This window comes from Hesperophylax consimilis, chromosome 15 (assembly GCF_061612785.1).
Source record: "Hesperophylax consimilis isolate HC1 chromosome 15, BYU_Hcon_1.0, whole genome shotgun sequence".
NCBI lineage: Eukaryota > Metazoa > Arthropoda > Insecta > Trichoptera > Limnephilidae > Hesperophylax > Hesperophylax consimilis.
In genome coordinates, this window is record NC_142850.1 from 1177039 (window position 1) to 1200457 (window position 23419).

General features: G+C 35.5%; 1 protein-coding gene across 1 annotated transcript in view; it reads left to right on the forward strand.

The window, feature by feature from the left end:
• The window catches only part of LOC149417152 (glutathione-specific gamma-glutamylcyclotransferase 1), a 42402-nt gene that overhangs the window by 5285 nt on the left and 13698 nt on the right, over nucleotides 1–23419 (forward strand). Inside the window, exon 2 of the mRNA XM_089639917.1 lies at nucleotides 21808–21843. Coding sequence (XP_089496043.1) covers nucleotides 21808–21843 — 36 coding nt within the window. The remainder of the gene's footprint in view (nucleotides 1–21807; nucleotides 21844–23419) is intronic.

A 23419-nucleotide genomic window follows, 5' to 3' on the forward strand; every position in this document is an offset into this window, starting at 1 on the left:
GGCGGATCGGTGTTTTGAATTCTGCGCATAAGAGTTGGGGGAAGGTTACACGAAAAGCAGGATCATAGTCTAGCTGTCTTTATTATCTACTTTGTTTCTTCTTGGGAATAATGATTAATGATTAGTTGTGGTTCAAATATTGTTTCAATATACTGTCAAATCCATACAATATACTGTCAAACCCATGTGGTAACTCATCTAATACATATTTTTTCTTTTTAAATATTTTGTGTCTGTATATAGTATTACTTGTACAAATGTAAATTGTTCACCTCGATACAGGCTTAGTCCTATTGAGGTCGATTTTTATGAGAAAAAACATGATTTTTGTATATTGAGATGCAATAAATAAATAGTAATTAACAGGGAATTCTTTTATCCCCGTCCTTTTTTTCGTGGAATTAGATCGTAGTTTTCTGATTTTGTGCAGCGTTTTAAAATAATAATATATGTACTCATCAATTCCTGCTTTAATTTTTTCACAGAATTTGCGATCTATGAATTATAACGATATGAAATGGTTTTATAAAACACAATATTACCCATTTATGGGCATCAGCACTACTTCAAAGAAGTCAACGTTATATTTCCAACGAGAATGTTTTATCTTTGAAGTGGTATCGCAGAACATGACCTATTTTTCTAGGTATTTTATCGAAACTTTTTAGAAGGTAGACATTTTTCTCCTAAATTGATGACATTATAATATTATCAACGATGTGGGAAGGTTCTGATAGTTGATTCCAGAAAACTCGTATGGACTTAGTTAAAAATACTTTTTTTTAAATACATATAATTTCCGACTTTATGTCCGGGTTAAATCTTCCCCACAGGAAAAACTAAACCCTTCCACACACTTTTCCACAAATGATCATCTAGTCAATCCACATTATGTTAGTGCATTATATAAGCATAATAAATACAAAACAATACAAGAACAACACGTCAACTAACCAGAGATCAAATGGGAAAATAATTCACCGACTCCAGATATGTTCATATCAGAGGGTTCGGCTCGGTAGAACTCCTAACTTCACCTATAAATCCTACTGATCCCTCAATATAAATATTAAAAAATTTAATTATTTTATTCTTTGAATTAGTATTATTTATCACCAAAAGTACCCGATGAATAAAGCTTGAAAAAGATGACAAATGTCTTGTTCGTGTTATATTGATCTCATCGATTTCCAAATAAACTCAATATTACTAACGGGAAATAAATCATTTGTGGTGCACCCACATTTAATTATCATTATTAGTAATCAACCCAATAACATAGTAAAGATGTCGAGTGCTTCACATCCTGCCAAAACTAATCACTAATCATGAAATTAGTTGTTGTTATGTATTTAAAAGAAACCTCTTATATAGTATGTAAAGTAATTTAATTGCGCAGGTAAACATTATCGTTGTATCTTTGCGAGTATTTGAACTTACCCCTGTTCCATTTCACATACTTTACTCACATTCCATTATTCTATGATGTCCGGTATAAAGTATAACAGTCGGTGCCCATCCGCGCTACGTGCGGCATTCCTCGCTCAAATTTAAGCGGGCTAAATCGGCTGCTCAAATCTCGGTAAGCCGCAGAATAGTTCCCTTTTTAAATACCGAGGCACTAATAGTAACAAATGTCAAATATGAAGTTTACGTGAATAATTAAGCGCTTATATCTCGCCGAAAGTTATGGAAATTGCCTAATTTTGTCAGTATGGACTATTGCAATAAAGGATGTTATTAATTGATAATCAAAATAAAATAAACAAATAAGGTATTACAAGAGGGATTGTCATAATTTCATGAATAGTGCATTGACTCCAGCAAAACGAATAATATTTAACATTAGTATCCTCACATGCAGCACAGCACCATGCTGATTGAAGTGGGTAACTTTATATAAAAAAGTCAACTCTTAAACCCGCCTAAAACATTTTAAAATTTTGCAAGCTCTCGGTCTCCCGATGACAGTAGAGAGCTTAGATATACCACTCACGTAGTAGGTAGAAAAAAGAAGCACATTCCTCTATCAAATCATAGACAACATGTGCAATTTTGTTGATGTCTAGGCTTACGACCTATATACGGATTATGTTACAAGCCGCGCTCAGTTCGATATTCCAACCAAGCCGAGCTTAAAATCAACTGATATACCGGGCCATATACCAGTATCTCTGTACTTTCACCCAATGTTATTGAGGCAATTCCGATCAAAATTCATCTGCGTCAGCCTCATAATAGGTCATTATTCATTATTATTAGTGGCAAGATGTTTGGTTTTTGATGTGTAGTCTGGCTACTGACCAATATGCGAAAATATTGGTTCCACCGTGGCTAAGCATAACGTATTTGTAAACAGAGGTTAAGCGAATGAAAGCGAAGTAATGCAAAATCATGTGTTTTGGTTTGAATCACTTATAACTTAGACGATTAATCGATTTGATGCTTTAATTAATTACTGCGAGTAGAACACATCTTGACCTTTGAAATAATAGAGCGGTCTTTTCATAAGCCCAGAAAAAATAAGGTTAATAATAATAATAAAAAAATAAAATTTTAATGAAAAAATAAATACTTTCAGGCGTATAAAAACTGCTTTAACTCACAAAAAGGTACAAAATATCCTGCTTACGAACCCCTTTTCAGTTATGGTTTTATTGTAAAATGTGGCAAATAAAGTTTTTCAGAAAACGATCGTAAAAAAATTAATTATGTGCATGAACTTCGCAAAATAAAATAAAACACTTAGCGATGTTTTTTTCTTGAATAAATCAAAACATGCAGCTGGTGTTAAGGGGAACGGTGCGCGGCCCTTTTCATACAAAACATAGATTTTTATTTGAGAATAAAACCAAACTGAAAAATGATTTTTTCATACAAAAGTTATAGCAAATATCTACTACGGATATGAGCTATTTTATTTAGTTGTTTTTTTAATTGTAAAACAGGCCATTAAATAATAAAAAAAATCATGATTTTGGAGAAACTTTGGCATTTTTGAATGAAAATAAAAATATTTAAAAAAAATTGGTTAATTACTACAATTTTTTTTATTTCAACTTAAATCGGTCTTGTGTAATTAGAATTTACGCCCATGAATTTATATTTTAATAATTTTATTTCATCATATTTACTATTTTTTTAAATAATTACCATTAGCTCACAAATAATACATATACTTTATAATTTAAAACATAAATAAATAAAGAAGCATATAACCGTACTAGATATTTGCTACATATTTTGATTAAAAAAAATAACGGTGTAGTTTGGTTAAGTATTTTGGACTCAAATCCAAATTTAAAATTTGTATGAGAAAGCCACGGAATTCAAACCAAAGAAGGGTGGCCAATACCCCTTATTATTGAGAACAAAATACTTCTGAAACTATGGCGAAGCTGTGTAGTAAAACTGTACTAATAAAATAAAAACATTTTCATAAATACATGCAGAACAAAGAAACTAATAATTCCCATAAGTAAATTCTAGACGCTATTTTATAATGTGATAATCTAAACTACGTGCATAATATTTTTTTAAATTAAAACACCTATCCTACATTATTTGGTTACGCTGTTTTTTCTAAGAATTTTTTTGTTCACACGTTGATATTGTTATCTGTCTTACTACCGTTAAAGGTTGCCAACTTTTTTTATATTTTCAGGAATATTTTCAGTGGAATGTTATGAAGCTGATGTGTAGAGTGGGCGGTGGAGATTTCGTTGGTCCAAATCCAAACATTGCTTGCACGCGATATTCGCGTGATCTGAAGTAATGTGTGCGTGCGTTCATTGCATAAAAATTTGCACAGAATACATTGTTTTTTTTTTTTTTTTTTTTCATTTTCTAGATTCTTATATTCCATGAAGTGGTGAATCATTTAAATTTACTGAATTTAAAGTTAATGTTCTTTATACAAATAGAACGGCGTCATATGCGCCTCACAATTTTTACCTCATATGGGTTTATTCAAATATTACCTGGCTTTTATAGACTTAGAGGCCTTGTATTTTCTCGGTAGGGAAAAAATTTGTTACCTAAAAACCCTACTAAAATTGCATGTATCATCATCCAGCATCAGCACCAGCGGCGACCTACAGCGGCCATATACTACATACGTGTCTGTTTGTGTTGTGTTGGGAATGGGAGGGAAATTTTGGCTGCGCCCTTTTGTTGGAGTCCTTCCGCATTTGCCGTTGGGAGTAAGGAAAATCGCAGAAAACCTTACCCAGGAAGGAGCGGCCGAACGTCAACTTGAAACGTTTGCGGCCTTCAGTAACATCGGTATATGATGTCCTGCATTTTTGAGATGTGTGTGTGTGTGTCTGTTTTTATGTTAATATATACTTATGGGAAGATAGAAAATAAACATACATATACATACAAATTATAAAATATTATATAAATATATAAATAGATATATAAACATTATATATTTGGGAAGAAGGTCGGGAGTTTAGGAAATACCTACTGCTCGCTATTCGTCCGCGTCTAGTTCTGGTATGTGCCATATGTGGTCATGGTCCATGAGGATGTGTTTTGGTAGTCTATGTGTGTATCTGAATGTCAGGTCGCTCGGAGCATTGTATTGTCCTATGTCTCGTATTAGTTGATTTTTACTAAGTGTGAGTGATTTGTAAAAGCGTTCAGTCAGTCTGTGTGTGAATTCGTATAGAGTTGGAATTTGTTCTCGTTCGTGTAATCTCTTCAAGTTTGTTCTGAGTCTCGTGTTGTATGTGATTTTAATGCAGAGATTTTGAAGTGTCTGTAGATTCTTGTGGTCTGTGTGTGAGATGCTGCTCCATACGGGAATCGCATAAGAGAGTACCGGACGAATGAGCGAGTAGTAGATGAGGAGTTTGGTTTTGGGAAGTAGCGGACTCCGTCTATTGAAAATTGGCTTCATCATGCCGATCGCTTGTCGCGTGCGCGCGTGCATTTTCGCTTGGTGAGATTTCCAGTTGAGGCGGGAGTCCATGGTCAGGCCGAGATATGTAACTTCATCTTTCCATTCAATGCTGTGTCCTCCCATTTCGATGTTGAAGTCAGGTTTTCTATTTATACGTTTTCTCGTAAACATGATGGCTTCGGTTTTCGCCTCGTTCAGTTTCAGGCGCCATTTCTTGTAATACTCTACGAGCGCGTCGAGCGCTCTCTGTAGGTAAATCGCGGCCATGTTCGCTTTCAGCGAAGAAACGTATAGTTTGACGTCATCTGCGTAGATAGACAGATTGCATCTCTCGTCTCGGGGGATGTCGTAGGTGAATAGAATGAAGAGAAATGGTCCCAGTAAACTTCCTTGCGGCACGCCTTTTGGAATCTCACGCATTGAAGATAGCACGTTCCTTATGAACACTCTGAACGATCTATTCTTTAGGTATTCCTGTATCAGTCTCGTTAGGTATATGGGCGTGTTAGTGCGGTGCAGCTTATGCACGAGCCCGTCAATCCATACGGTGTCGAATGCCTTCTCTAGGTCGATGAGCGCAGCGGCGGTGAAGCGATGTTCGTTAAATTTTCTTGCGATAAATTCCGCTACTCTGGTGAGTTGATGGGTCGTGGAGTGCCTCTTTCTGAAGCCGAACTGCTCGTCTGGCAAAGTCTTGTTGTCGTCGTGGTGTGGTACAAGCCTGTTGAGTATAATTTGTTCAAATACCTTGCTCAGCGTAGATAATAGGCTAATCGGCCGGTAACTTGTCGGTTGCGTTCTATCTTTATTCGGCTTTGCGAAAGGCAGCACGGTCGCCGATTTCCAAATCTGGGGGAAATGCCCGGTCATGAGGCAGGCATTGAACAATTTTGTTGTGTAGATGATGGCTTTTTGAGGAAGATGTTTGAGTAGAATGTTGTGTATTTGATCGCTTCCCGGCGCCTTGTTCGTTCTGAGTCGCTTGATTGTGACCGCAATCTCGCTCGGCGTTGTGAAATGAATATCTTCAGCGTTTGTCTGCTCCGCTTCGTTCAAATCTCGTAGAGAGTCAGCTACGATCCGGTCCGTAGCCGGGTCGGAAAGGCCGTCTGTAGCGGCGTAAGCTCTCTCGAACCCGTCGGCGAGTGTTTCAGCTTTTTCTTGTAGCGAAAGCGCCGTCCCGGGGCCGTTCAATTTCTGTAGCGGGGGAATTGTGTAATCTTTATGTCTCAGCGCGCTCGCCATTTTCCATAGGGAATTATCCTTCGGCGTGAGCGACGCAACTTTTTTGTCCCAAAGTTCGCGCTTGAGTTCTGCGATTTCGGTCTTGATTTCCCTCTGCAGGCAGTTGTACGCTGTCTTGAAGTATTCGTCACGCGTGCGGTGGTACATGCGTCGCAGGCGATTTTTGTCCTTGATGAGCGATAAAACGTGTTCGGGAAGCTTGATCGTGTATGAATGTATTTCTTTGAGAGGAATGTGTGTGTCTTGTGCTGTTTGAAGAATCTCTGTGAGAGTGCTTGTAGCTTCGTCGATTTCTTGTGGCGAGCGCAGAGTTCCCGAAGTGAGATGAATTCGTTCGTTGACTTCCTTTTTAAATCCTTCCCAGTCTGCATCCTTATAATTGCGCTGTTTTTTGGGGGTCCTTGAAGTTGTGCCGCCTATAGTAAAGCTCACGGGCAGGTGGTCTGAAGACAGTTCGTCTAATGTGCGCAGTGGAGATATTGTCTTAACATTTTTCTCGAGTACTATATCCAATGTACTCGGATATCTAGATAGTCGCGAGTAGTACGTAGGTCTGTCGGGCGCCATTATCGAATAGGTATTTGTCTGCATGTGTGTAAAGAGCGTATTTCCGTTCGCATTACCTCTGTAGTTATTCCAGTAGTTGTGTTTGGCGTTCAAATCGCCTCCCATCACAACAATTGGTCCCAGATTGAGCAATTTATTGAGATCTTCTCTCACTAGGTTACTATGGGTGCAGTATACGGAGATGATGGTATGCGCTCTACCCTCTATGGTGACTTCGATAATCGTGGCTTCAGCGTGCTTCAACTTCGGAGTAGGTATTCTTGTGGACGTCATAGATTGTCGAACGAATATTGCGGTTCCTCCGCCTGATCTTCCTTGTCGATCGTCACGATAAATCTCGAAACCTTGCACTCTCAGCGGTACACTTGGATTCAGGTGAGATTCTGATAGGAGAATAATGTCGGTGTGTAATTCGTTTGCCAAAGCGAGCAGTTCGTCTGTCTTGTTGCGCACGCTAAATGCGTTCCATACGAGGACTTTCACCGTCTCGGTATTAGGCATCGAGGGTGTCTAGGAGCTCAATCAGGATGACGAGCTTGTCTGCTCTTGTTGCGCAGCGGGCGAGCTGTGATCGCATCCTCAGGAGGCCTTGGAGCAGGGCCATCAAATCCAGGTTGTCCTCTGTGGGCGCGCGCACGGGCTCCTGCTGTGAGCGGGGCTGTGGGCGTGGCTGTGGGGGCGGCGCGGTCTCGCGCTGCTCTTGGGCGGGGGCGGTGCCTCCGGCTACGTTGGCCCATGTGCGTCCATCCGTCCTCGGCTGAGGAGGTGGCCTGCTCGGGTTCTGTTCTGCCGGCGGGCGTTGGGCCCTTCTGGCAGGTCGCTGCTGTATTGAGGCGACGTACGCTACCCGCTTGGGGCAGCCTCGGTAATTGGCGGGATGCGGGCCTGAGCAGTTGCAGCATGCGGCGGGCTCATCTCTCGTCTTCTTGGGGCATTCTGCCGAAGCATGCTCCAGTAAGCATTTTACGCACCTTGCTGTGTGCGAGCAGTTTCGGGACCCATGCCCGAAGTCTTGACATCTGTAGCACTGAGTGCCGTGCTGAAGGTGGTTGCTCCTGTGCTTCTGGAGTCGAATTCGGCAGTGGCACAGGTATTTGACGGCCGCGCGCAGCTGTCCCATGTTAACTTCCTTGTTGAAGTGTGCTAAGTATAAGGGATACTCGATTGAGGCTGTCATCTTGACCACCTTCACAGCTGGGAATCCCTGCGACTCCAGATCCGCCGCGATGTCTTCCACTTCGACGAGCGGCAGGCCCTTGATGACGGCCTTTTTCATCTTTTCTGCTTCGGCCGTGAATGTATGGAAGCCGCGAGCCTCCGCCCGCAGTCCATTGGTGAGGGCGCGATGGTCCTCCATCGTGCGCACGAAGATGTTGGCCGTGCCGCCCCTGTTATACCTGAAAGTAAAATGCTTACCAGCCCCCAGATGTCCTTGCACCGCAGCTGTGATCTGCGCGTGTGTCATGTTCCCCAGGGTCATCACGACCGGGGGAACGCGGTCTCTCCTGCCGGTACCTGCGGGAGAGAAATTATTATTAGTATTGGCACGCTTTATACGCGGCGCGCCGGCGCCTTCGCTTACCTCGGGCAACTCATCAAATCGGTTGCCACACTGGAGCGGTTGTGGTCCCCGTGGGGACATGGGCCTCTTCACGGGGTTGGACGGCCTCGTCCAGCCTCCATCCTGGGGGGCAGCCGTCTCCATCGGCTGCTGCGGTCTGGGGGGCGCCACGTAGGCCGACGCTGGGCCTATCGGGGGGCGCGTGGGGGCAGGACTGGGTCCTGCTGCCCAGGAGGGGCCTGCTACGGGCTCCGTCATCTCGGTGGCGTCGGGCGTCGTGGGAGCCGTGGTGGTGGATGGTCTCCGGGTCCTTGGGTCCTCGGGGCGGGGCTGTGGTGCGGGGACCGTATAGCGCACGGTCCCGGTCTTCTTACGCAGCGCGATTTGATGAGCGCCGGGCGGTACCACGACCGGGGAGTCCTCGTGGTCTTCAGGTAGCATCCTCGTCGGGAACATCTTGACATGCGGAAGTCTGTGTCTCCTCTTAAAAAGAGAGCACGTCTCGGGTGCTTGCGGGCGGTTTGTAGGGGCCAGCGTGGATTTTTATGTTGAGTAATACTTTGCGTGAAGAAGTGTTGCCTTGAGAAAGGCAGTTGGGGGGCGCGAGCGCCTGCTCAGTGGGCCGGCGGGATTCCTCCGGCCGGCAAAAGTAGCGGGGCCTGGCTGAGTACACAAGCCAGACAAAAACGATTCTGTGGTTGTGTCACAAACCACAAAACTCCTATCTATCTATCTATCTCCATCTATCGTCCTCGAATACATTGTTTATCTTTCAACTTATGAATATACCCATGGACGTGTACCTTGTGAGCAGGGATTGAGGTCTTTGCGATATGTTATTTAGTACGTCGCGTCAGTGTAAAATGTGAATGTCATTATTGGTTGACCATCAAAAACAGACAAAGAAAAAATGTTTTTATTTTATTCAGATAGATATTACAATTACGTATTTCAGATACAAATATTTCTACAAAAAAACGCATACATTTGTTTTTGACCACTTTAATTTTATTTATAATTTACCGGTTTCGGAAGAACCCTTCCTTCATCAGGAGAATATTATAGATTTTTAATTTATGTATTTTTTATTGTAAATTATGACGATCCACAAAGTTAATGCTTTTTACAAATACAAATATTTCTTTTTTGTGGGTCAATTTGAAATTGTTTTGGTGCTTATAAAACTCCTCAAAGTTTTCAGCCCAAACATTATCTTCATTTTATTATTTTTTTTTTGTATTAGGCAATTCACCCTAAAAAGAGTGCTATGTGCTTCATTTTATTAACGCACTTTTTATTGCCTGCTATCTTTTATGTATGATCGTAAGATTCTTTCCGAACTAAGTGCAATCTAGGTAATGTCTTGGACAAATACATAATTTTTTTTTGTGAGGGACATCTACTGACTTTTCTGCGGATGAATATTTTATTTTATTTAATAACTTACTGAGTAAATCCTCAAATTGTAATATTACTGTACTTAAATATGTCCGACAGAAATATGGTCGGATCAGCTCAGAGCTAGAGCAGCGCCCCGGCAAGGCTAAGGTCCTGGGTTCAATTCCTAGTTGCGACCGTATCTTTTTCAAATTTTCGTTATAATTTATATATATTGTCATAATTTTAAATTAAATTAAGACAATGCCAGTACAATAATTAAACAACAAAAAAACTCAAGAATGTCATTAATTTCGGCCATGAACATGAATCAGCCAAAACCTTGCCAGCTTGCTAACATATATTTAGATCAGATACAAGAAATTATGATGCATGGTCATTGCGCATATCGCTCTAAGGTGAGTAGGAAGCCAATACTATATTCTTCTCGTCTATTTCAGTATATCGAACACGGCGCGTGATTCTGTCCTAGTTTAAAAATAGTCTGGTGTCTTTGACCTATCCTTCTCAAATTTAAAATAATAATAATAATACTTGGATGACTTGTATAGCGCCGTTTTTGTGCAAAAACACCTCAAGGGCGCTGTACAAACTTATAATACATTTGTACAGTGGTCTATGTTATTACTTAACTATTTATGGAGAAAATATACAGTTATAATATATACACTATAATATGTTCGTAATATCTTCAAAACATTATCACTGTGGAACTACACAATAGGGTAGGATTTGGGCTTCTCCACAAACTTTTTTCAATATTCAATATTCCTAAACACAGTCACTCTACATCATTCTTGGTCTGTCTCTGGGTCACTTTTACAGGGTCAAACACTTAGGGCCAGTTATTCAGTTGGTTTTTAACGTCGACTCGAGATAATGAGGAAGCTACAAGCCAATAATGTGTATATTCTTGGTATACCTCATACTGTAGCTAATAGGCATTAAAATCGCTTGACAAACGTAGTCTAGAAACGTTCGATTTCAAGAACAAAATTGGTTTTTATTTATTTTGTAAATAATTTTACAAGAAAGCAAAAAGTTTAATCAAGTAAGACTGTCACAGATAATAATAGCTATTGTACTGTATTTTTAAAAAGTTGTTTCCTTTAAGCGTTCATACATTTCTATTGAAAAAAATAAATTGTTTGTAGTTTATTTTTATATATTTTATTGGGTAATTTATTATTTTATTTGTATTCTACTCAAGCGAAACGATAGGAAAACCTTCAATTTATCTGAAGCACATTTTTTGGTATTTATATTGTACACCAATTCGTTATAAAGATGAATCAAAATAGTGATTTAGCACTAAGCTTCACCTTAACAACCCATATCCTGTATACTGAAATACCGGCTCTCAATTGTGGTTCGCTGTGTCCTGCTTTCTGGCTTTCTTTCCACGTTACCAGCCCTTCGCATTATCGCAATCAAACCTACAGATTCAACACTTGTACCATCATTTCATTCTCATTTAGATTCACCAATTTACATTTCATTAGAATTTTGTAGGATTCATTTTCCTGTGTAAATTAAAATTAATAATTAGGCACCACATCTCACTACCACTTGTCTTATTTTTTATTTGTGTGTAACAAAATATTATCAGTTTTACTAAGTATTTACGATTTACAACCCCTGTTGTAATCGCTTACAAGTGTAATGGAAGAGACATAATGAACCTGCCGGTAAATACATGAAACGCCATACCAATGATGCAGATCTGCATTTATTTCAACCTTTCTTTGGTTGAAACATATTTAGTCCTTATCTTGCAAAACTATTACGAAAATGACGTGGGTCGTTGTTTACAGAAAAATCCTTACAAACTTTCAAATGAATCACTGATTGGATTTTACTGAATTTTCCTGATTACTGAGAAAATCTGCATTTTTTTTTACCTGTACTGACGTGTTCGAGTTTTTATATTCGTTTATGTTTTATAGATATATAAAATATAAGGAAGAAAATAGTCACGTTAATGATAATTTCGTGACTACATACATATTTCATGTTTATATGATATCAGGTGATTGGTAGTTGTATTGCCCAGCAACTGTGTGGTTAAACTAGACTAGACACGTTCTGATTGGCAGCTTGTTGGATCAACTGTGGTTACCTCACTTATCGGTATCGTTCCTAATCTCCCCAATGCAATAAAACCAAGTAGGTAGCCTTTACGTGGAGAGTTGTGGAGTGCAAAAACCCATTACCAAATACAACAGTTGTTTTAATGGATGACTAACTAATAACAATTGGGCTTTCAAGGGATTCAACTCATTACGAGTAATTACATTGGTTGATTTCACCGTTATCTCCCGACACTCTAATGTTAATTAATAAAAATCGAGTGTGTGGATACCACAAGCTAGTTAGTGCTTTCGTAGATTGTACTTATACATGAGTGGATATAACCATAACCATGTAGGTATACTATAATCCTTCAGTTTGTTTGTAATTAGTTGTAGGTTATAGATAGCGCTGTCAAATAATGCCATTTTCCGCTGAGAGAAATTTTAGTAGATGTATCTAAATTGAAGCTGTAGCGAAACTCACATGCGCCACCACTAATGGGTTTATTATCTCGCAAATGTGTTTGAATTAAATCTGACGCAGCCACAATTATTTAATGGCGTCGGAAATGGCGTCATGAAATTTGCACATTTTTGATTTCAAGACTAACCCAAATATGTATTTAAAGCTTTCCATTAAATTGTTTAAAACATTTTTTTACACTGATTCAAGTATTATGTATTTTGATACTTAAAAAAATGGTTTGCTTGACAATTGAACTTTCGTACCCTGGATCTAGAGTCGACAAGTCTATCAACTCGCCAAATGCCATCTTATAGGACCGACGTTTATTACGTATATTAACTCTTGCAATGTCATCCGATTTCAGCGATGTCCGCGTGTGTGTACGTGATTGCCACTATTGAATAGAATGCATTGTCATCGACAACGAGTATATTTGCCGAGTTTCAGCTTGATCGGTGGTCGGAAAGTGGGTTAATTTCTGCTTCCAAGATTTGCGTTCATTCATCAATTAGTTACCTAAAGCAAAAGTGAAATTCAAGTAAATGTACATATTATTTAAAAATATAATTTTCCTGTTGTTCAATGACAAACCCAGAGAGTAACTACTAGTGAACATATACAATTAAAATTATTAGAGTGCTTAGCGTGAAAGTATACTAAACAAGAGTTAGGTAAGATAAGGCGATGTTTCCAAGGTGTACCTATTTCTTCCGTGATTACTGTAATCAGCGGTTTATAATACATATTAAATATATTGTTAATTAACTAAATTATCATGTCACTTGACTTGATGACTTTTGACCTTTTGACTCTTCATCACTTATAAAAATAAACATTCGATAATACTTCCCCATGACGAAATTTAACAAGTCGTTGATCCAGTAAGTCCAGTTTCCTCGGACATTCTAATAAACGTGTCAACTAACCTTAGCGATTTGCAAAAAAGTCAAAACAAACATGCTTCAATAATTACTAGTTGACATTAGATTTGGCAGAATCACAGAACTAGGACCATTAAGATCTCGTTTATTCTGGTGATAGTCCAATGTACGTCATCGTGCGTTTTGTTTTGATTTTAACCAAACTAAACTAAGAAAGACTCTCAATGATTTGTGATCTTGGCACCAGCTGGAATAGACGTCATCTTCTTACGTTACAATGTTATTGGGCTTGGTTTCGAGGGTGACAATAACAGTACAATTGCTTGTAACTTAAATAATAAAATAGTATGTTGACATTAATGAATTCTTAGTATTCAAGTAGTACGTCATAACATGGTGTTTGATGTTATTCTATAAGTTCATTGTGGATTCTTGAAAACAATACAATTATTTACCTATTTAGTTTGCCTCTTGTGTTTGAATTCCTACATACCTATCACAATAATATCTGGTGTACCATATTTAATCGGAGGATTGTGGTTTGTTGGCAATTTGACAGCAGAAGTCATCAAATCGTCTATCGGTTTTAATAAATAATTACATTTATGATCGCAGACAGAAGATTCTGATAAACATATCCACATTTCTACATAACCTAGCACGCGTCTGATAAGATTTAAAATAACTCGATATCATACCTTTGATACGTGATGCGATTACATTGATTATGGATCTATTTTCACTTCTATCATTTTCACCCAAACGATTAAATTGATTAATGTGATGCTCTATTTTGACGTATATCTTATAAACATTCTTCATAATTGGCTAGATAATTCAACCATACATCTAAGCTGCTATCTATTATCTGTGTCTGAATTTCTTAAACGCACTTAATACTTTTGTGACGATGTCGCTTTCTTGTCTGCCATTTCAATGTCTTGTCATGTATCGTTAATAACTTCAGACATTGTTTTCTTTCAAGAATATTTAATTTAAATTTAACGAATATTTGTGGCATGCTGGTGATAAATTTATTCATAATCCCTTTGCTCTGTATGGGTATGCTTGAGTCGTTGGCTTCTGCAAACTGTTCACACATTAATCCGCTGTGTTATATTAAGAACGAGGACACGTGGGATTATTTTGGGTTTAAACACGTTGTAAACAATGAATTCGCATGTCTGCTTTATCTGAAAGAATAATATTGCTGCGATTTTCCTCATATAATCAATATTCTTCTGAACATACGAATATAATAGATACGGGGTAAAATGTTAACACACTTAACGGGCGAAAATAAAGGTCCCGCGCGAATTTCTTTAATTTGTTTTAAATCGCTATATCTTCGAAAATAATGGAAATATTTTAATAAAATTTTCTACATACTAACTCAGCATACCCAATCTATAAAATTTCTAGCCGAAAAGTATTATTTCTAATGCAACTTAATATTACAAGGAGTTGGTAGTCACATTCTCAACCTCAATTCTTTCCGGTCATCTGCGGCACGCTTCAATCTCTCCGTCGGAATGCTGATCCATTCTTTGATTCCATCTACTTCCTGAGATTTTCCTCTGTGTTCTACATCCTGATATCTTCCTCTCCAACATATATGTATCGAACGTATATTAGTCACACATTTCCGGATGTCTAAAAAGGGTATTGCGTCCCTTGGAGGAAGTTCGTAATCAATTCACTGTAAGCTTGAGCAGTTGACCCAGTTTTAAACACTTACTTTATACATGAAGGATTCCCATTTTACTTACTGCCTCAAGTAAAATAATATTATATTGATCTAATTATCACAACACAACACAACAGCTATAAGTATACGCTATAACTCGGTAGATAATTTAAACTCAAATGATTATAATAAAGTTAAAATTCTTTCGCAAAAACTGGTTGATAAACATATTTGTAATTATGATTGGAAATCGCTTCTAAAGGAAACCGAATGTTCTGTTATTTATTTGAAAATTAAAAATTATTTTGATGACTTGTATAAAAAAAGAACAATTGAAATAAGCAAAAAATCAAAAAACCGACCGCATGCCATAAATGAATGGATATCTACTGATGCACTTTATAAAATTAAAAAAAGAGATTTTTTATACAAACGTTGGAGAAATGCTCCAACGAACAAATACTATGAAAAAGAATATAAGTGTTTTCGAAATATTTTAAATAAATTGTTAATAAAATTAAAAACCTCATACTATAATGATAAATTCAAAAATATATTTCAAGACTCAAAAAAAAACATGGGACGAATGTAATCAAATTTTAGGAAAGAAATGTAAAAATGATTGTGACCAAGTTGCATCCAAATATTTGATGAAAGATCGGACCGAAGAAAGCGTAACAAATGACTTTGTTGATTATTTCTCTGACAATGTTTGCAATATGTTACATAAATGTAATCACAGGACAACTGGGTTTGAACCAGAGGAGATGCCTCAAAGCATGTACCTACCTAGGGCTAAAATTGCTGATATAGAAAACATTGTGAAGCAACTTAAAAGCTCTTCTCCTGGAATCGATAATATCAGAATGAGCGATATTAAAAAACATATATTAACATTAGGTCCAATTATAACCCATTTTGTAAACAGAATCTTATTTGAAGCAAAAATTCCAGATGATTTAAAATGTAGTATTATCAGACCCATTTATAAAGGAGGTGATCACACCATTTTGGGTAATTATAGACCAATCAGTATTTTGCCATCACTCGAAAAAATTCTTGAAAAATACATTCAAATTAAATTAATAAAATATTTGGAAGATTTTTCTATTATTGATACTAACCAATATGGATTCCAAAAAAAAAAGGGCACTGAAGTGCTACTTCAAAAGTTTGCCAGCTTGATAAATAATAATTTAAATAATAAACATCATGTATTAGTCTTATTTATAGATTATTCCAAGGCATTTGACACTATTAACCATAAAAAATTGTTGAAAATACTAGAAATCATAGGAATAAGAGGGAAACTTCTAAAGCTATTTGAAAATTATTTGAACAACAGGTGCATGCAAATAAAGCTTTTGAACACTTTAAGTAAAAAAAGAAAAATCTTAGCAGGTGTTCCTCAAGGTTCCATATTAGGTCCTATTTTATATATAATTATGTATCTTTTATTAAATTTATTTTTAAACATGTAAAACACTTTGTGTACGCGGATGATACTGCATTGGTGTTTTCTTGCAGTGATTTGCAATTATGTATTGAACTTTTACAAAAAGATTACATTGAACTTTTAAAATGGTCTCACGACTCTGGCCTAATCATAAATGCAAAAAAAACTAAATTGATACACATTAGATCACCAAATGCCAAGGTAAATACTATTATACCCGAAATTAAAACACACAATTCAGATTGCCTACATGTTGGTATCCCTGCGTTGTGTACATGTGAAAATATTGAACTGGTTAAAAAATATGTTTATTTAGGTGTTATTATTGATTGTTTTTTCAAATGGGATTTACAGATAAATAAAGTCTGTGAACGACTGAGATCTATTATTAGTAGATTATATAAATTAAAATTTTATGTTCCAATATGCACACTTCGAATAATTTATTTATCACTAGCTGAATCTATCATAAGGTATGGAATTACAGCTTGGGGATTTTCCTCTAAAACAAATATAAATCATGTTCAAGCAGTTCAAAATTCTCTTGTTAAATTATTAGCTCATAAAAGTTTATATGAACAAAGGCATAATGTTCCACACCTTTATCAAAATCTGAAAATCCTCTCGGTAAGAGCAATTATGTGGTATAAAATAATTTTTCAGCACATAAATAGCCCTATGTACATAAATAGACTGGAACACACTTACAATACTCGATTTACATTAAATGAAGGACTAATCGTACCAAAGCATGTAAACAAATATGGAAAAAGAACGCTAGACTACATGATACCAAATTGTTTAAATATGTTACCTGCAGAAATCAAAAAATGTACAAATATAAAAAGAAATTTTTTGTTGAAAAATTGGCTAGCTGAAAGAAATAGTTTGTACTAGACTCTAATACAAACTATTTCTAACTGCAAACGCTTTAATTGTTTTTTGTTTTTATTTTTATTGTATTACACCTCTCATGATATGAATGTATACATTTGATATAATCTGTTTAAGTTAAAAGCACCCAATGACAAACTACTTTAAAGTAGTTTATTGGGACTTTTTGATTTTTGTATATTATTTTTGATATTTAATAAAAAAAAAAAATAAATAAATAAAAAAAATTCCATCCACATTTTCTTGGGAATCTCACCTGACCTCCGGATGATTATTCCTTTGCATAGGTATTAAAGTGCGTTGCTTTGCGTTTTCTTTTAATTATTATTTTTAAGAACTGTTGATTTTCTCGGTTCCATTATTGACCTTTCTTTAAATAAATATGTACAAGTGAGTGTAGTTAATTTCATAAATCCAAACTCTTACAAAATAACCGCCGTTTAAAGAGGCAACTAGTTGGTTATTTTGTTTTGAATCACAAGTGTCAGTTTGCGAATGAACTGATACAGGAATCTGGAACAGACGTGGTAGATATTTATAACCAAAATTCAAAATATATCAGTCGTTCCGAATTTAAAACTAAATTCTGTTTAAAAAGTTACAAATTTAAAATTAGTGCGCAAATAATACAGATTGATTCGATTTTTAATTGGATTACATACTACTGGTTGCTTTCTCTGATTGATTCCCGTAAAATAATAACCCATATAAAATGTGTCCTTGTTTGTTCTCTTATTCTGTTTATGTTTTTGATAACCTCTGAACTGTTATCAGTTTTCTCTAATTAATTCTCCCGAAGTGTGTGACCATCTTTTAATCAACACAGATACACCCGACATTCGTTTTCTACCAATCTTTATCGATTTATGGATTCACAGAATTTACAATCCAAATTCTGACAAATATTATTATTAATTTCATTGTTATTATTTATATTGGATTATAAACGCCCTTTGATATTTATCATCTTCAACAAGTAATATCAATAAACAACGTAGTAAATGAATTATTACTATTTTATTAACTAACTATACGAATTAAAAATATTTGAAATAAACAATATAACGTCTTGTCCCATTTGTATGACAGTTTAATGCGATCTTTCAAAGGTCCGTAGCTTATGATATAAATTACGTAACTTGTTGAAAATAGTAGTGTTGACAATGTTGATAATGGTTCCTGAATAGTATAAATTTCATGGCTTCAAAGTCACCGTTCAATGACAGAATTTTAGCTTGTAGTCGGCTTTTATAGTTGGTTTTCAATAGTGCCTAACAGTTAAGTAAAAACTTCAAGGTTAAAAGGAAAGGTATAATTCCGGGTAGCAGCAACACAAACAACAATAACAACAACAACAGCAATAACAAAAAAAAAACAGTGAAAGCAACCACGAAAAATGTCAAACCTAACAATGCAATTTAAATAATAAAAAAAAAATTATTCAATTTTTGTTCGAACAACTTTTTTTAACTTTTGAAGGTTATTCCCGTCAATGTAATATATCATTGAAGAAGAAGATAATACTAACGAAACTTGAAACAGAATAAGACAAAAAAATAAAAAAAGATAACGGTCTCAGCTGGGAATCGAACCCAGAATCTCTGTATTACCGGGACAACGTCTTTATCCACCCGACCTTTGGGACCTTATTGCTAGTTTTATACGTAGATATAATTATTATATGTCATACTTAAATATGAGATCGACAAATATGACATATTTAATATTTAGGTCCCAATGGTCGGGTGGATAAAGACGCTGTCCCGGTAATATAGAGATATTGGGTTCGATTCCCAGCTAAGAGCGTTACCTTTTTATTTTCTGTCTCTCGTTCTGTTTAATATTTCGTTTAAATTTATATTAACTAATTAAGTATACATTTATTATGTTATATTATTATTCGGTTCTTCCTTCTGGAACCAAATATTTTACGTTGAGATTAAAATTATCAAAATAGAAAATAAACCCTCTGAAAGAATGTGTTTTCTCCTCAGCAGCTTGTAGTCAGTGTGTTTGGAATTTTGAAATCTTATTTCGTAATAAAAAAATAATTTCCAAAAAATCTTCCTAAACTTAAACAACTTACTTTGATCAACATTGTCTCTTGAACTTTGCCTCGTATATCGGCTACCATGTCGACAAGTGCCTTTTTATATTGATAATGATAATTTTATAACCGTCATAATGTCGATCATGCGTAGTGCAAAATAACAATTAATGTTAAAATTATTGTTTTGAGAAAATCAAGTTGATTTTAAAATTAAAAAAATGGTGATTGTAATTCAATTCCGACCCAGGTGTCGGAAGTTCAAAACACGATATTATGTATATTAACATTCATAAACCATTTTTTTCATGTGAGGTATTATTCACATGAAATAAAATATGTTGAATTTATAAATTAACTTTTTCAAGTGGATTTATTTATTTTATGTGATGTTTCAAACAGCAAAGGCGTGAAAAACAGATATCTCAGCTTATAATATATCTCTGTGTCTCTGCGATTTTCGCACTAGTTTCATTTGCATTACAACATATTATATTATATAATAAATCATGCAAGTGATAATCTGATAAATTGACATGTTACAAGTTGCGCATATTTGTGTATTGAATAGTTATTTACATTCATACATGAGTAGATCACGTGCCACAGAAGCACGTCCTGGATCTATGCCAGACACAATTTAAATCTGCAAAACATACCTACTACTTATGCAATGTTTGTACACTAAACTAGATAACATGTCGTTACAGCAGAACGCTAAAATAATCATACACTTTACACACACATGCACAATATGAGTCTTTATCAACGCTTCTTACCACAGCTGTAAAACGTTTAATGTACGGTTCATTAAACTTAAAAATCAACTTTACAAGCAGTCCCCTTGTAATATAAGATATTTCATAGTTCCTACAGTCCCAATATAATATAAGATATTTCATAGTTCCTGCAGTCCCCATATAATGTGAGATATTTCATAGTTCCTGCAGTCCCCATATAATATAAGATATTTCATAGTTCCTGCTGTCCCCATATAATGTAAGATATTTCATAGTTCCTGCGGTCCCCATATAATATAAGACGGTATGAAAAATATGTTGTTTGTTTAATGGAGTACTGAAAAGTATGTGGAATACTTAAAATTAATTTTCTAGTTTTTAAGGTCTCACAAAAAATGTAAAATTTTGAAATATGTATTTATAAATGTTAAAAATGTCCCAAGATCACTGATTTCTAAACGGTCCGAATAAGACTATGACGTAGGAACCTCTATTGGTTGCTAATGCGACTCATCGGAACTGCCTAGAAACGTGAACCGGTGTGACGTCACAAACGCCTTCCACACGAAAGATATCGTTTTGCGGCTAAAACAAAATAAGTATAATATTAATCGTTGTACAATAATTGTTATCAAGTGAAAACTGTGAACATACCTTATTGAGAGGCTGGACCAACATTTTTGCAGCTTCAAAAATGACTTGAGCAGCTTTAATAATTATATATTTAGTAATATTATTTTTTTATGGTAAGCATTATACATTTGCATTTCACAAATTGCCTACTTCGAATATTTTTGCAAATGGTTGTTATTTTATTGCCAAGGAAAGGCGGCGAATACATTAAATTAAAAGGCCTTCGTCCAACATTTGATTCAAAGTTGGAGATTATGGTGATTGTGATTATCAGGTATTCGTATTACCTTGTTTAATTAACGATTTAGAATTCCATGCATACGATACTTATTTATAAGAAAACAACTTCTGAACACACAACGTGATCAAGAATGTATGAATTTAATAATAACAATATTATTGTTGTGATGTGTTATGTTTTCTTTGAGAACACGTTGTCACTTGCGGGCGTGAGAATTTTCTTTATCTTCTTTATCAATTTGCATAACTACACGTGTAGATAATATTATTTATTATTTACTGTGTAGACTAGACTCCGTTTTTACATATAATTTATTGGTTTCGATAAGGAAAAAATAAATCAGCTGCGAGAAAATCATTTTTAGAAAATTTCTCTTTTTATATCTCATAATTTTTAATACTAGACTAAATGCCTGGAAATAATAGGTATGATTTTTCCGTATCGTCAAAAATGCTTCTATTTTAATTTTATATCCGTGTAATATTTTATATATTATGTATTGGTTATGTTTTAAGACACAATAAAACTCATATGTCTAAGCAAACTTAGCAAAAAAAAACTTATCCTCATATTATATTGTATATTTTTTATTATATAAGCTGTTTCTTTCTTACAAATAAATAAGTATAAATCAGTAAAAATATTTTTTTAGTATCTACTCTTTAGTATATAAATAACAAATGTTTACAGTGGAAATCGTTTACTTGATAGACTTTTTTTATTTTAAGAGGCGTATTTATAATAATTAAATATTTTGTTTAATTTTATTTTATTTAATGAATATAAGGACTAAATATTCGACTTTCCGCTTGATTATGATTAAATTATATTTATTTAAATGAAGAGCTATTTTCTTCTTGTGGTTTGCATGGATCACTTCTTCTTCTGTATTTTTTACAAATTTAACCATCTTGAAATACTAACTTTTGCAATATACGTTTATGACTGTAATTTACGTACCTAGTATTAAACATGTTTCTTTAATGTAATTATGTTTTTCTCTTTTGCAGCCAGGGCGGGTAGCGACTCTCATAGATGACACTAATGTAAGTTTATAGTTATTTATTATTATAATATTGATTTATTATTTTAATGTATGCGCAGTTGAAGCAAAACTGGATAGTGTACACATTTCGAACTGAAAATGTGCGGGGGATGTTTGCTAAAGGAAAATTTCTGCATAAATAATTCTGAAGTGGACTGAGCGGTAAATCTAGGCTGTTTAGAAGTGTTATGAAAGCTATATGAAGCAAATAATGGATTGCACCAGCGCGGCGTTTGTTTGCACTCTGTTGGAATATTCTCATTGTGATGTTTACCTCCTTTGTTATATCCACACACTGTTTGTTTGTTTTGTTCACCGTGGTTACAATAATAATAGGAGGGACTCTGACCTCGCTTCGTCCTGTCCCTAATTTGAAGTCTCTTCCCTTTCTTCTCTTCTTGTCTTCATGTCTGTGAGTGCGTCTGCCGGCCCTTCATACTTGATTAGAATTACAACACCATCCTATCACCACCACCTCATAAATCATCCAACAGAGTTCATTTTGCACGTTTGTTCAACTGTTGAAACAATTTTGGATTTGATGTTGTGGTTCAGGCCTCGCGGGTTTTGGTCCGGCCGTCTTTCAATTTTTTATAAACCAGATTCGTTTTCAGTTCACACTCTGAATCGCACCGATCATTTTTCCATTAGTTTTGACGTGTATGTCCCGGTCAGTCTGTTACCTGCTATCACTTTTCCTCAGACTAAGATCTTTTATAAAACATAATGTACCTACGTCATAAATAATTAATATTTTTTATCTTCATTTTATACCTATCTACATTTTAGATTTGACATTATAGATAATTTGTTCCCCTGCTTTGCTTTTAAGCGTGGCAGCTTTTTATCTGTAATCGCTGGAGTATTATAAATGTGTGAGTGGGAATTCTACGTCTATTTTAGTCGAAATCCCCCAACCCTTTCAATTGTCACTCGGATCTTGAATGACATACCTGTTCCATTATTTCTCCCTTCTAGAACATGGATTTCTTCAACAAATAAGTTCACTGTCTTCTCTTCTCTCGGAAAACAAAATGATCCGCATAGCATCGCAAGATTATATATTATCTGCCCTTAGTAGCCAAGTGGTAGTTGTTATCAAGAAATTGTAATTTCACCGTGTGAAATTATTTTTAAATGTGATCTCTCAACTTTCGTGAACTCAATTCCAATTGTTTTATTTTATTCACACCACCAGATATACATTTATAAAATTCTCGGAATAATCATTTCTAGAGGTGAAATTCCTGCAGACCGTGTAAATAAAAATAAAAACGTCAATGCAACACGTTTCTTTATTCAGTGGTTGGGAAAATAACATTTCCCGGAATAAGTTTTTTTTTCCGTTTAATGTATCTAATAATAAATAAATAACTTTGGATTATAATAATCATTAACTTATCTTCTGTGTAAGTTTAGTGCATCTGTGTGCGTCATGCTAGTCATGTACACCTTTTGAAACAACAGAATGCTTTTATTTAGTTTTAAGCATTGCTAAACAATAATAATATCATGTTTGTAGACCTTATATTGTCTTGCTCTAAATGGATTGAGTTGTAAGTTTTAACACCATCTCT